This window comes from Cricetulus griseus (genome assembly GCF_003668045.3).
Source record: "Cricetulus griseus strain 17A/GY chromosome 1 unlocalized genomic scaffold, alternate assembly CriGri-PICRH-1.0 chr1_0, whole genome shotgun sequence".
Classification (NCBI taxonomy): Eukaryota; Metazoa; Chordata; class Mammalia; order Rodentia; family Cricetidae; genus Cricetulus; species Cricetulus griseus.
Genome location: NW_023276806.1, coordinates 231,731,762 through 231,744,923, shown reverse-complemented (window position 1 = coordinate 231,744,923; position 13,162 = coordinate 231,731,762). Strand labels below are relative to the sequence as shown.

General features: G+C 51.3%; 1 protein-coding gene across 1 annotated transcript; it reads left to right on the top strand.

Moving 5' to 3' along the window:
- The first annotated feature begins 10,083 nt into the window (after nt 1-10,083).
- On the top strand, nt 10,084-12,068 carry Lta (lymphotoxin alpha). The gene is made up of 3 exons (XM_035451792.1): nt 10,084-10,730; nt 10,813-10,912; nt 11,116-12,068. The coding sequence occupies exons 1-3, from the start codon at nt 10,635-10,637 to the stop codon at nt 11,526-11,528; spliced, it is 609 nt and encodes a 202-aa protein (XP_035307683.1). The 5' UTR covers nt 10,084-10,634; the 3' UTR covers nt 11,529-12,068.
- Nucleotides 12,069-13,162: the final 1,094 nt, after the last annotated feature.

The following is a 13,162-nucleotide window of genomic DNA, read 5'->3' as shown; positions in this document are numbered from 1 at the left end:
CATGCAAACCCTGTTTCTGGGGACATGCCCCTACTCCAGTGTCTAAAGGTCTTCACAGTAGGGCTCATGGGACACAGTCAGGAGGCTCCCCAGAGGACAGGAACTGTGGAAATGCCTGCATGTGCTGTGGTAGGGCTGACCAAAGAGCCTGGACCACAGAGGCTGAGAAGTCAGAAAATGGTGTGAGCAGGTGTGAGCGGAGCATCTGGAAGTAAAGCATCGCAGATCTGAGGGGGCATGTGAGGAGAAGACTGGGGTCAGGGAATTGATTTGTACTGTGACAGTGACCCTGGGGCAGCTGTGAAGTTTGAGAGTGAGAAGGCACTGCAGGGCCAGGCTGAATCTCCCCTGGGTTAGCTTTTCCCAGTCACTGTAATCCTGTGGGTCTCCAAATCTCTCAGGATAGGGCACAGTGACCTGCTGAGTGCTTTTTACTGAAGGGACTCAGAGACAGATCTCTGCCACCCTTCCACCTCTCCCAGAGCCACTCAAACTAGAACTCTTGCCTATTTGGGTCATCGAAGCTAAGACCAGCCATAAAACTTAAAGTTCTCTGACCCTCCAATTTTCCGTGTAAAAACTACCCATAAGTGAATTCTTCGAGCCATGTTGTCTGACGGTAGGTCATAAACCCCTCTGCGGAGGTCTTGGGAGGAAGGAATGTTGTTTAGATAGGTCCTGACAAAGGATGGGCCTAGCTGAGTTCCCTGCCTCCTGCCTCTGTATCTATTGGGTGCTAACCTCTGTCCAGTAACACCTCTACTCTGCTGTTCCTCGTGTGTTGTCAAATCTAAACCTAAAAAACGGACACCCAGTTAGGGCTTTGAGGGATAAGGAAAGAGGTCACACCCTGTAACCCCTACATTGTCATCATCACCAGATCGTAGCTGTGGATCCCCCCCCCCCATAGCATAGCCATGCAGCTCAAAGGCAGTGAAATGAAGATCAAACTCCCCTAACTGCTGTCCTTCTACTTAAATCCAGAAACTGTGGACATTCAAGTGGGGAGGGATGGGGTGAGGAGATGTTTCAGCCCGTAAGTGCTCGCCTTGCAACAAGAAGCCTGAGTTTGGTCCTCGGCACCCACGTACAAGATCTGTTAGATGAGACTTGAAAGGATCTTGTAGGTTCACAAACTAGACAATTACAGATTTTGAGAGTCAATTTCATTGTATTAGACGGGAGAGTTTCTTTTCACGTTGAAGAATGAGTGGGAGGTGAGGTGAGAGGTGGTGGGCACAGAGAATGGTGAAGACAAGACAATCGTCTCCACCCACAAATCTCCATGATGGGGAAAATCTTACTGGTCCTGTTAGTCAAAAGGTCTAGTATTCTGAAACATCACACAGAGAGGGCAAGGGAGGGGGAGAAAGATTCCAGGGAGGGAGTTTTATATTTGTCTTCAAGAAATAACACTGAATGTGTTTGTTAAGCAAAGGGAAGGTTCATGAAATGAGAGCAGCACTGGAAATGTAAGGAAGGGGGGCGTCGAGGAGCACAGGCTGAAGGGTCAACCTTGGAAACGAAAAAGTACTTCCAAGAAGGAAGCAAAGAGGAAGCAAGCGCTAGGAACATGGGGGAGGGGCCATCTTCGGTGGGCTCAAGCTCAGTGAGGTAGATGACAGCACCACCAACTGACAGGGAAGCCACTGGGTCAAGGACAAAAGGGGTGTGCAGTACTGGAGCCTGCCGAGCAGCGGGCAGAGCCCATCAGAAGCCCCTGGGAAGCCATTCTCCATGTTTGGTAGCACGAAGGGAAACCCAGGAAACCCTTTTCATTTTCTCAGATTGAGATCTCAGGGGTCTTTTGGTAAAACATCAGATGGGTAAGAGATTCAAAACTAAGAGTGAAATTGTTAGACCTGTCCTTTGTGGTAAACAAAACCGACAAGAAAAACTGGGGATGGATGGATGGATGGATGGGTGGGTGGGTGGGTGGGTGGATGGATGGATGGATGAGATGAATGGATGGGTGGACGGATGGATAGATGGATGAATGGGTGGACGGATGGGTGGATGGATGGATGGGATGGATAAGATGAATGGATGGACGGATAGATGGATGAATGGGTGGACGGATGGACGGATGGATAGATGGATGGATGGGTGGACGGATGGATGGATGGATGGATGGATGGATGGATGGGATGGATGGATGGATGGATGGGATGGATGAGATGAATGGATGGGTGGATAGATGGATGAATGGGTGGACAGATGGATGAATGGGTGGACAGATGGATGAATGGGTGGACAGATGGATGAATGGGTGGATGGATGGGTGGGTGAGATAGAGGAATAGATTGATGGGAATAGTACAGGGGTAGTCACTGCCCACATAAGCATGAGGACTTGGGCTTGGATTGTGTGGGTTGCAATGCCAGCACTCTTGCAATGAGGCAGAAGGTGAGAAAGGAAGAAGAATCCCCAGACACTTGTGAGCCAGGTAGCCTGGCGTGTGCAGCCACCAGGACATGAATCTGTCTCAAACAAGGAAGAAAGTAACATGAACCCCTAGGCTGCCCACCAACTTCCGGATACACGTGAAAGCACACGTTAACAAGAAGCCTGATGTGGGGGCTTATGCCTCAGCCCCAGCCTTTGAGAGGTAGAGGCAGGAGGATTGGGAGTTCAAAGTCAGCCTCAGTTACATGTTGATTTTAAAGCCAACCTAGGCTACATGACCCAGTCTCAAGTCCCCCATCCCCAAAAACAACCAACAAGAGAGAAAAGGTTGGCAAGATGGCTCCGAGGGTAAAGGTGCTTGTCTGAGTTTAAGAAGAAAAATTTCAGGTTGTGGTGGCCCACCACACACCAGGCCCTGATGACCTGTGTTGATCCTTGGCACCACAAGGTAGAAAGCGAAAACTGGACTGACTCCCGTAAGTTGTCCTCTGACTTCCACACAGTGCTGGAGCTCATGTTCACCCCCACATACACAAAATAAATGTAAAAATATTTTTTAAAGAAAGAGAAGCTAGAGAGTTGAGTCGAGAGAAAAATTAATTCAGCGGAGAGGAGAGAATGGGGAAAATGGGTGGTTATAACTAGGGAGAATTCAAATACCAAACTCTTCAAAATGAATGTGGGAAAGAGGTGAGCCAGCGTCTGTGAGAGCCCACAGAGCCCACAGAGCCCTTGGAGCTCACAGTTGCCATGGGCTGTGAGCCACCTGATGTGGGTGCTGGGAACTGAACTCCCCTAGTAGTTCAGGGGAGCAATGCTCTCCTGCTCCCCGGCAGCAATGCTCTCTTTTGACCCCTGCTCTGAAAGGCAACCTCGCTGAGGTGGGAGGTGTGGCCTTTCCCAGGGGTGGCTGAGACAGAGGCTGAAGCTGGCAAAGTTAAGAAAGTTGGAGAGGCACTAAGGAGGCAGAGGCACGTGGATCTCCGTGCCTTTAGTCCCAGCAGACGGATCTCTGTGAGTTCGAGACCAGCCTGGTCTACAAGAGCGAGTTCCAGGACAGCCTCCAAAGCCACAGAGAAACCCTGTCTCGAACCCCGCCTCCCCCCCCCAGATAAAAAGAAAGTTGGATAACTGAGTCCAGAGCCTGGTATCTGTGGGCTCTGTGTGGTTTTGAAGATGGTGGCAGGCCCTGAAAGCTGGAAAGAAACTGAACTAGATATAGGTTGTTGGTGGCACAGCACAGATGTTGATGGAGATGCAGACAGAAAGAGCGTGGCGAGTGCGGTCAGTGCGGCAGGAGCCTCTCTCCCCTGCCCCTTCTCCCTAACGCTAGTGCCAAAGAAAGAGCAGACTTCCCCAGAGAGGACAGAGGGGTTGTTAGAAAAGAACCAAGTCGGCCGGGCGGTGGTGGCGCAGGTCTTTAATCCCAGCACTCGGGAGGCCGAGGCAGGTGGATCTCTGTGAGTTCGAGACCAGCCTGGTCTCCAGATCGCAGATCGAGTGGCAGGATAGGCTCCAAAAAGAAAGAAAGAAAGAAAGAAAGAAAGAAAGAAAGAAAGAAAGAAAGAAAGAAAGAAAGAAAGAAAGAAAAAGAAGAAAAAGAACCAAGTCTCTGGTACCTAAAGAAAATGCCTTCGACAATGAAGGGGGGGGTGTAGACATTCCACAGCAATAGACTACAGCGAGCCAGATCTACAGAAGGATCTGAGTCAGGTAGAGACTTGAATCCCATGACCTTAAATCGATGTGAGAACAAAGGAGAAGGACGTGTGGACAGAGCTTCTTCCAGAAACCGTGACAGACTATGTACAGCACTTATTGTGGGGAGGTGTGTGACCTTGACAGGCCCTTGGTTCCTGGCTTCCGGGGCCACCTTGTGCTGGCAGCTCCAAGTCTCTTCCCAACCCCACCTTGCCCCTGAGACTGAGTGACAGACTTAACCACTCTTGAGGGTGGATTTAGACCTCACACATCCAAAGCAGCCCAGCCGCCTCAGGGTGCCACCTCAGGCTCAACTTCCTCCTCGCATGCACCGGCCCATGCACCGGCCCTCACCTAGGCCTGTAGATACTCTCCCTGAACACGTCCCCAGCGTGTCCACCTCTCTCATGCTGCAACACCTTCCCAAAGTTCCTTGGTGGCATAAAATGAGGATGCTTTGCCTCTCCTCTCCTCGCAGGGCCCTGCATGATCCTGCCTTCCTCTCTGACCTCACCCCCACCCCTTCAGTCCTTAACCTTCTTGCTGACCATCAACCCCCCACCTCCACCCTAGCTGGTCCCTCTGTTTGGAAAACGTTGCCCCTACACTTTTACCCAGTCTGTCATGTGTCTTCAATGCTACCCACTCTGAGAGTGACGTGACTGACAACTGTGTCCAAAAGGATTCACTTCCACGGGCCCGACCTGACTTTTTTCCTCCTAGGACTATTTTACTGATTCATTCATTTTTTTGTTTTGTTTTGTTTTTGTTTGTTTTTTTTTGGGTTTTTTTTTTTTTTTTTTGAGGCAGGGTTTCTCTTTGTAGCTTTGGAGCCTATCCTGGCCCTCACTCTGGAGACCAGGCTGGCCTCGAACTCACAGAGATCCGCCTGCCTCTGCCTCCCGAGTGCTGGGATTAAAGGCGTGTGCCACCAACGCCCAGCCTTACTGACTCGTTCTTATTTCATGGCAGTTCTCGGGTTGGGATGCAGGGCCTCACACATGCTAGGCAAGTGCTTTACTTTTGAGCCATGGCCCCAGCTCCTGGATGTCTTTCTCCTGTTTCAGGCCTGGCGGGAACACTGCCCCCAATAGAATGGGTCCCTTGTCTCACCTTTTTTGCCACGGTATTCTTCCTGCCTTGAACAAAGCTCCTAGCTGGTGCTCAGGAAATACTAATTGAAGGTTGGTGGACAGTGTGGTAAAGCAGGACAAGATCCAGCTGCAGTTTCTGGCTCATGTAGACCTGGTGCCACGCTGAAGTCTGGGTTAGTGACTGGACAGCTCCAGAGACGGGTGAACAGATTCACAGGATAGATTTTATTTGCGGAGTTCTCTGATAAGAATGTGCTTAGATTTGAGGTTGATTTTGAATTGTGATTTGGGTAAAGGTTAAACTTGGATAAAGTCTGAGGCTGAAAACAGAAAAACACAAATCCGAGGCTACTGTCACTTCAGCCTGGTTTGGAGGCCCCAGAGATTTCTGTGGCCTCTCCTCTGAGAGCTCTGTACACACTGCACAAGACTCCCAGTCATCAGCACTCCCACCCGGGGAAAGTCCCAAACAGCTGTTGGCCTCCCCAAGAAAGAAACCGAATTTTACACAACCTCTAAAACTGAGATTGAAACCAAAATTGGCCCACGGCAAGGCACATCCTTCAGCATGCTGCCAACTGTGGTGACACAGCTTAGCCCCTCTTACCCTTCCTCTGTCTCTCACCTTCCCCTTTCCATTGTCCTCCATTTCCTTCTTCTCAGACCCAAATCTAATCTCTCTCTCTTTTCCTTCCCTCCCTCCCTCTCTCTTCCCTCCTTCCCTCCCTACCACCCTCTCTCTCTCCTTAACTGTTTTGCCACTTTCCATTTTAATACAGCTTGGCCAGGGTCCCAGTCCGTCAGCCATGACCATTTTAGAGGCAGAAACGACAGGAAGCACAAAGATTCCCAGGGAAAGGGGAACACAGAAAAGGAACCAACAATGACACAATGACTAGACTAAAATTCTGTTCTAGAGAATGTAGCTCAGTAGAGGAGTGCTTGCCTAGCACGCTCGGCCGTGGGTCCCCTTGCCAGCACTGCCAAGGATCCAGAGACCAAGGAGACAAGGCATAGAAGTTACAGGGGCTGGGTTTTGTTGTTGTTTTTTCTTTGTTTTGTTACAAAGTGTCTCATGGAATCCATGTAGCTAAGTCTGACCCTGAGCTCCTCCTGACCCTTCTGCCTTCATTTCCGGAGCCTTAGGATTGTAGGCTCGCATCACCACACCCAGTTCATGTGGCGCTGGGGACCCAACCCAGGGCTTTCTGCACACTAGATAGGTTACCAGCTGAACCACATCCCCAGCCTGAAAGAGACACTGGTGTGTTCCTTCCTCCAGTGTGTCGGGACAGTGACAGTGTGTCAGGACAGTGACAGTGTGTCAGGACAGTGACACCAGCACTGTAGGTTTTGCCTTGAAGCAACTTTCCCCTCTACATAAATGCAGACTCCTGCCAGCCCCAGCTGGGTCATTGTAAAATGGTCTCCATAGTGACCTCAGGGCCCTCCACTCTTCCTGCTGCTTTCAGACTCCCTTTCATAAGGTAACAATATAAGTGAGTCTCTCCCTTCTTTAAATTTGCTGGTGGCTCTATCATAGCAGAATGAGATTTAAGCTTCTTTCCTTGGTTTTAAACCCTGCAGGGTGCGTTCTCTGCCTACCTGCAAGTATTTCTTTTGCAGATGTACCCAGATGAACACCTCAGCTCACAAGGGTGCTCTCACCTGCAGTGTCCCTCCCCATCTCTCTTTACCTCCATAATGATTGCCCCCAGGTTTCATGGATTTCCTGTGGGCTACCCTGCCAAGGTCCTGAAGCCTAACTACACCCCAGTAAACCTGAGATTCCTGAAGTCAGGGAACCGTCTGTTGGAACTGTCTCTCCCGTTCCTTGTGCCAGGTGCACAAGTGTCTGTGGAGTGCAGAGGATCCTGAGGCGATTGTATGAGAGCTCACAGCATGTGCCCCCAAAGGATGGAGCCTGAGCTGGGAACTTCAAAATAAGTGTAAGACCTAAGAGACAGCACCTGGTCTCTGCCCATCCAGGCTTCTGTCCTGCCCACATCTTCCCCCTTGGCAAGCCATCGAAACTGGAATTTCTCTTTACCAACGTGGGTCATAGAGACTAGAATCCTCCTTTTTCCATGACCTAGAAGTGTTGCTCTTCCCACGCCTTTCTGTGTAAGAACTGGTCACTAAGAAAATGTCTAGTCCTGGGTCGCAAGCCTCATTCGGCAGGGTCCTGCCTGATTCTGAGAAAGAAGGGCTGCAGGTCAGAGTGCCCATGAGGAAACTGAACAGACAGGACCAGCTTATGTTCTCACTCAACCATATGGGCCTGAGAACAGCAGTGTGCCCAGTGACCAGCCTGACGGCCACCATTGCCAGCTGCAACCCCCATTACAACACTCTGACAAAACAGGACAGCGAGGGCAGCAGTGGTGATATTTGAGGTGGCCAGCCGCTGGCCTCCGTCTCAATTTCATCAGATATGACAAAAAATAATAATAATAAATCATCCTTAAAAACTTTGCTTTGGAAAGCTGTGACTTACAAGCTGAGTGAAACTGGCTTATGCACAAGCATTTTCTTTTTGTTTTTTTGAGACAGGGTTTCTCTGTGGCTTTGGAGCCTATCCTGGAACTTGTTCTGGAGACCAGGCTGGCCTTGAACTCAAAGAGATCCGCCTGCCTCTGCCTCCCAAGTGCTGGGATTAAAGACATATGCCACCGGTGCACAACCAACACCCAGCACACAAGCGTTTTCTAATCATTGTTTTTACCTCAGACAAAACTAGAAACACACCTAGTGATCATCACCAATGTCCTAGTGGGCTTCACCTGAATACTTAGCAGACGAGAGTCACCTGAAGAGGGAGTTTCAGCTGAGGGATTGGCTGTGGGGGTTTGTTAATTGATCTAGGGGGGCCCAGACCACTGTGGGTGGCACCATCTTCTAGGTGGTGATTCTGGGTTTACATAAGAAAGCTGGATAGACTACACAGAAGCAGGCCAGCTAGGGCTATGTAGTTAGACCCTGTCTAGTGTGTGTGTGTGTGTGTGTGTGTGTGTACCTATATACATGTATCATCATAATAAAATAAATCTCTAAAGAATAAAATGTGGCCGGGCGTTGGTGGCGCACGCCTTTAATCCCAGCACTCGGGAGGCAGAGGCAGGGGATCTCTGTGAGTTTGAGACCAGCCTGGTCTGTAGAGCGAGTTCCAGGACAGCCAGAAAAAAAACAAAAAACAAAACAAAAAAAGGATAAAATTTGAAAAAACAACTGTATTGATAATGATAAGAAGGCCGGGCGTTGGTGGCGCACACCTTTAATCCCAGCACTCGGGAGGCAGAGGCAGGCAGATCTCTGTGAGTTCGAGGCCAGCCTGGTCTCCAGAGCGAGTGCCAGGATAGGCTCCAAAGCTACACAGAGAAACCCTGTCTCGAAAAAAAAAAAAAAAAAAGATAATGATAAGAAGGAGGAGGAGAAATTGTTTCAAGAAAGACAGAAAGGTTGGACAGCAAGATGGCTCTGTGGGTAAAGGTGCCTGCTGCCTTTACCTAATGACCTGTGCTCAATCCCCAGGAGAAAACCAACTCCCAAGAGTTGTACTCTGACCTCCACATGTGGTCTGTGGCACTTCTATGCACTCACATGCACATACATGAACTAAATAAATGTATTTTTAAATGTTATGCTGTGTATGGAAGTTTTGTCTGCGTGCATCTCTGAACCACTTGGGTGTAGGGCCTGCAAAGGCCAGAAGAGGCCGTCAGATCCCCCTGATGAACTGGAGTTCAGGCAGAGTAAGCCAACATGTGGGTGCTTGGAATTGAACACTGGTCCTCTGGAAAAACAGCCAGCACTCTGAACTGCTAAGCCATTTCTCCAGCCCTCAAAATAAATAAATATTTTAAGGTTTTGTTTTAAGAAAAAACAATGTTGTTTCTGGGAATGTGGGGATGGACACACACACACACACACCTGGCAAGCTACCATAGCTGCATCCCAGGCCCTTCAGAAGTAATGGCTCCTCAGGTGTTGCTTCAGACAAGACCCTGGGCTACCGTCCTACTGTGTAGAATTCTGAAGGAAGCCTGGGGTCGGGTTATTTAGGGCTGTATAAATCTATCTGCAGACAGTGGGCTGAGAGGGTGGTGGTTCTCATTAGCCCCCCCACCCCAAACACTCTAGGCAGTGGTTCTCGACCTTCCTAGTGCTGTGGTGACCCCCAGCCATAACATTATTTTTATTGTACTTCATAACTGTAATTTTGCTACTGTTATGAATCATGATGTATATATTTTTGAAGACAGAGGTTTGCTGAATGGGTCACCACCCACAGATTTAGAACCCTTGCTGTAGAGAGTAATGGGGCGAGCACCAGGATACCCCAGACCAGAGTGTGTGTGGGGGGGGTTGCTCTGTAATGGAACTTTTTGAAATGAAACTGTCAGAGGCCAGAAAATACATATACTGGAATAAGTGTGACTCGAACCCCCAGAGACAAGATAGGAAATGGGGAACCTGAAGGGGTGTCAGTGGCGAAAGGCTTGTCTAGCCTATGTGAGACCCTGGGTTCAAACCTGAAAAAAAGCAAAGGTGTCAGTGGCCACATGTGGCGAAGAGCCCTCCAGATGTGACCCGGAGGATAGAGAGGAAATGTGCAGAGAAGACTGTGCAGTCAAGGGTGCAGGCGTGTCACAAACCACCGCTCTTCAGGGAACCCGGCTTCCAGCCGCAGCCCAGTTGTGCCCCCTCGTTCTCCACGAATTGCCTGTCCCTTCTCTGGAACGCCTAGGCCTGACCCGGCTCCCTGATAGTCCCTGTAGCCCACAGTTCCCCCCACACACCCCACTCCCTTTCCCAGAACTCAGTTGTGTGAGCCCCTAGCCTGCGGCCTAAGCCTTTCCTGCCTTCGACTGAAACAGCAGCGTCTTCTAAGCCCTGGGGGCTTCCCCAGGCCCCAGCCCCGACCTAGAACCCGCCCGCCCGCTGCCTGCCACACTGCCGCTTCCTCTATAAAGGGACCCAGGCGCCAGCGCCCAGGACCCCGCACAGCAGGTGAGCCTCTCCTCCCCATTCCCTTGGGCTTACCAGGAGCAGGCATCCCTCGGGATCCAGGGGATCCTGCCTCTTCACTTGGGCCCCAGCCCTTCCTGTACCAGCTGCCTGGTCCCCAGCCTTATTGGGTCTGGTCCCTGTGGCTTTGACTTCTGGTCTGTCCCTGTGGTGTCAAACTCGGTTGTCTGTCAGTCGCGCTCTCTGTCCCTGTCACCCATCTGGTTTCTCTGTGGTTCTTTTCCTCTTTCAGTCTCTTTCTTTCTCTCTGTAACCCTGTTCACTTCAGGATTTCCCTACTTGTGTCTTGTCCCCATCTCTGTCTGTCGCCCTGTATCTCGGGGTAGCTGTCTCAGCTGGGAGGTCAGATCTGTCTTCCGCTGTGTGCCCCGCCTCCCCAACACACTGTCTCCACAGGTTATCTCCATGACACCGCTTGGACGTCTCTACCTCTTGAGGGTGCTTGGCGCCCCCGCTGTCTTCCTTCTGGGGCTGCTTCTGGCCCTACCTCTAGGGGCCCAGGTGAGGCAGCAGGAGAATGGGGGTGCTGGGGTGGCCTAGCCAACTCGGAGCCTTAGAACCCTCTCAACTCTGTTTCCCCTAGGGATTCTCGGGTGCTCGCTTCTCCTCTGCCAGGACAGCTCATCAGGCCCCTCAGAAGCATTCCACCCATGGCATCCTGAAGCCTGCTGCTCACCTTGTTGGTAAACTTCTCCCTCCAGAGGTCCAGTCCCTGGCTCTCCCCCTTCTCACCCAGGGGCCCGTGACCACCCCATCTCCACATACCAACTTCTCTTATCCCTAAAGACATTCCCATTCCCATCCCCCTCCAACCACCCCAGTGCCTGATTCCTCAGGGATAAAGACCTCTGACCTTGACCCTCCAACACCTTATGACTTTTTCTAGGATACCCCAACAAACAGAACTCACTGCTCTGGAGAGAGAACACAGATCGTGCCTTCCTCCGACATGGCTTCTCTTTGCACAACAACTCCCTCCTGGTCCCCACCAGTGGCCTCTACTTCGTCTACTCCCAGGTGGTCTTCTCTGGGGAAAGCTGCTCCCCCAAGGCCACGCCTACTCCCATCTACCTAGCCCACGAGGTCCAGCTGTTTTCCTCCCAGTATCCCTTCCATGTGCCTCTCCTCAGTGCACAGAAGTCCGTGTATCCGGGGCTACAAGGACCATGGGTACGCTCGATGTACCAGGGGGCTGTGTTCCTGCTCAGTAAGGGGGACCAGCTGTCCACCCACACGGATGGCATTGCCCATCTACACGTCAGCCCCAGCAGTGTATTCTTTGGAGCTTTCGCTCTGTAGAATCTAGAAGAACCCAGGAGTTGGTTTCCAAGCTTCCATTCTGACCATTTTAAGGGTCACGCCACCTCTCCTTTGCCCATGCCCACAGTCTCAAGCCTTCCCCAACAAAGTCACCTGGAGCTTTCACAGAAGGAGTCTGAGGCACCCCAGGGGAACCACAGCTCTCCCAGGGCCACCCCAGATGCTCAGCTGAGGATTCAAGCCTGCCTAGAAGGTCCTGCACAGAGCAGGGTCTCTGTGGGTCTGGGTGGGCAGAGACCTGGTTATGACAGAGGGACAGATTTGGGGAGGTGCCTGGCGACAGGGAACGGGAGACTATTTATGAAGGGAAAGGTTAAGTTATTTATTTATGGAGAATAGAAAGAGGAAATAAATAGGCACTGGATGGCAACTAAATCCCAGACACAAAGAGTGAGGTGGCATCGGGTCAGGACTCATCTAAGGGAGAGAGAAGCAGGTGTGAGTGACCAAGGGGTTCAGAAGGACACACAAGGCTCTAAGCACGGTGCTTGGCTAGACGTCCTCAAGGAGCCATCTGCCCTATCAATGACATCCAATAAACCTCTTTTCTCTGAAATTCTGTCTGCCCGTGTCTGTCTGTTCAGGATGGGGGAGACTCTTCCCAGTCTCGTTAAGGAATGGAGTAGGGGCAGAAGCCTCAGGTGGATCATGGGCTGTGGGCAGAACAAGGAGATATAGAGGAGCCGGCAGCTCCCAGATACATGGTAGATCCGTGGGAGTCAGCAGCCTACCAGCTGGCAGAGAAGCAAAGGAGATTAAGCCAGGGGTGTGGAGAGGTTGGAGGGCTACCCCAGAGGGCGGCAGAGTGTTCAGGTCTGGGAGGGTTCATTGGAAGATGTGGAGCCATAAGGATTGGAAGGAACCCTGGAAGCAGGAGGGGTGGGGGACATGGATGTCTGAGGAGATGGGGCCACACGTCAAGGCTATATGGCAAAGTCTTTATGAAAACAAACAAACAAAATCCCTTGGAAGCTGAGACTGAAAGGAACCACCAGGCTCATGGTCAGAGTGAAAGAAGAAGGGTTAGGCTTGCCTCGTGGGGTCCGTGAATTCCCAAGGCTGAGTTCACTCCCTCTGGGACTGTCCCATACTTGTCCCCGCTACTCCCACCAGTCCTCCCAAAGCCCATGCGCACTCCCTGCTCTCGAGCGAGCGAGCCGCTAGGCCCTCAGCCACTTCCTCCCAAGAACCCAGAGGGCTTCCCTCTCCAATGGCATTTCTCCCCCTCGTGCACTCCGTTTGTCAGAAGCAGCCCCACTGCCAACTTCTACCCCCTGAAAGTCCCATCCAGAAACCAAAGGGAAACAGACACAGGCATGGTCTCCCTATTGTTAGCACTAGAGGGCAGAGAGGAAATGGGCTTCGGGTCCCAGGGTCCTGCACATGCAGCTACTGATTGGCCCAAGATTGCCACAGAATCCTGGTAGGGAGGGGGAAGGAGATTCCTTGATGGCTGGGTGTCCCCAACTTTCCAAACCTCTGCCCCCGCGATGGAGAAGAAACTGAGACACAAGGTGTAGGGCCACTACCGCTTCCTCCACATGAGATCATGGTTTTCTCCACCAAGGAAGTTTTCCGCTGGTTGAATGAGAGCATTTCCCCGCCCTCTTGCC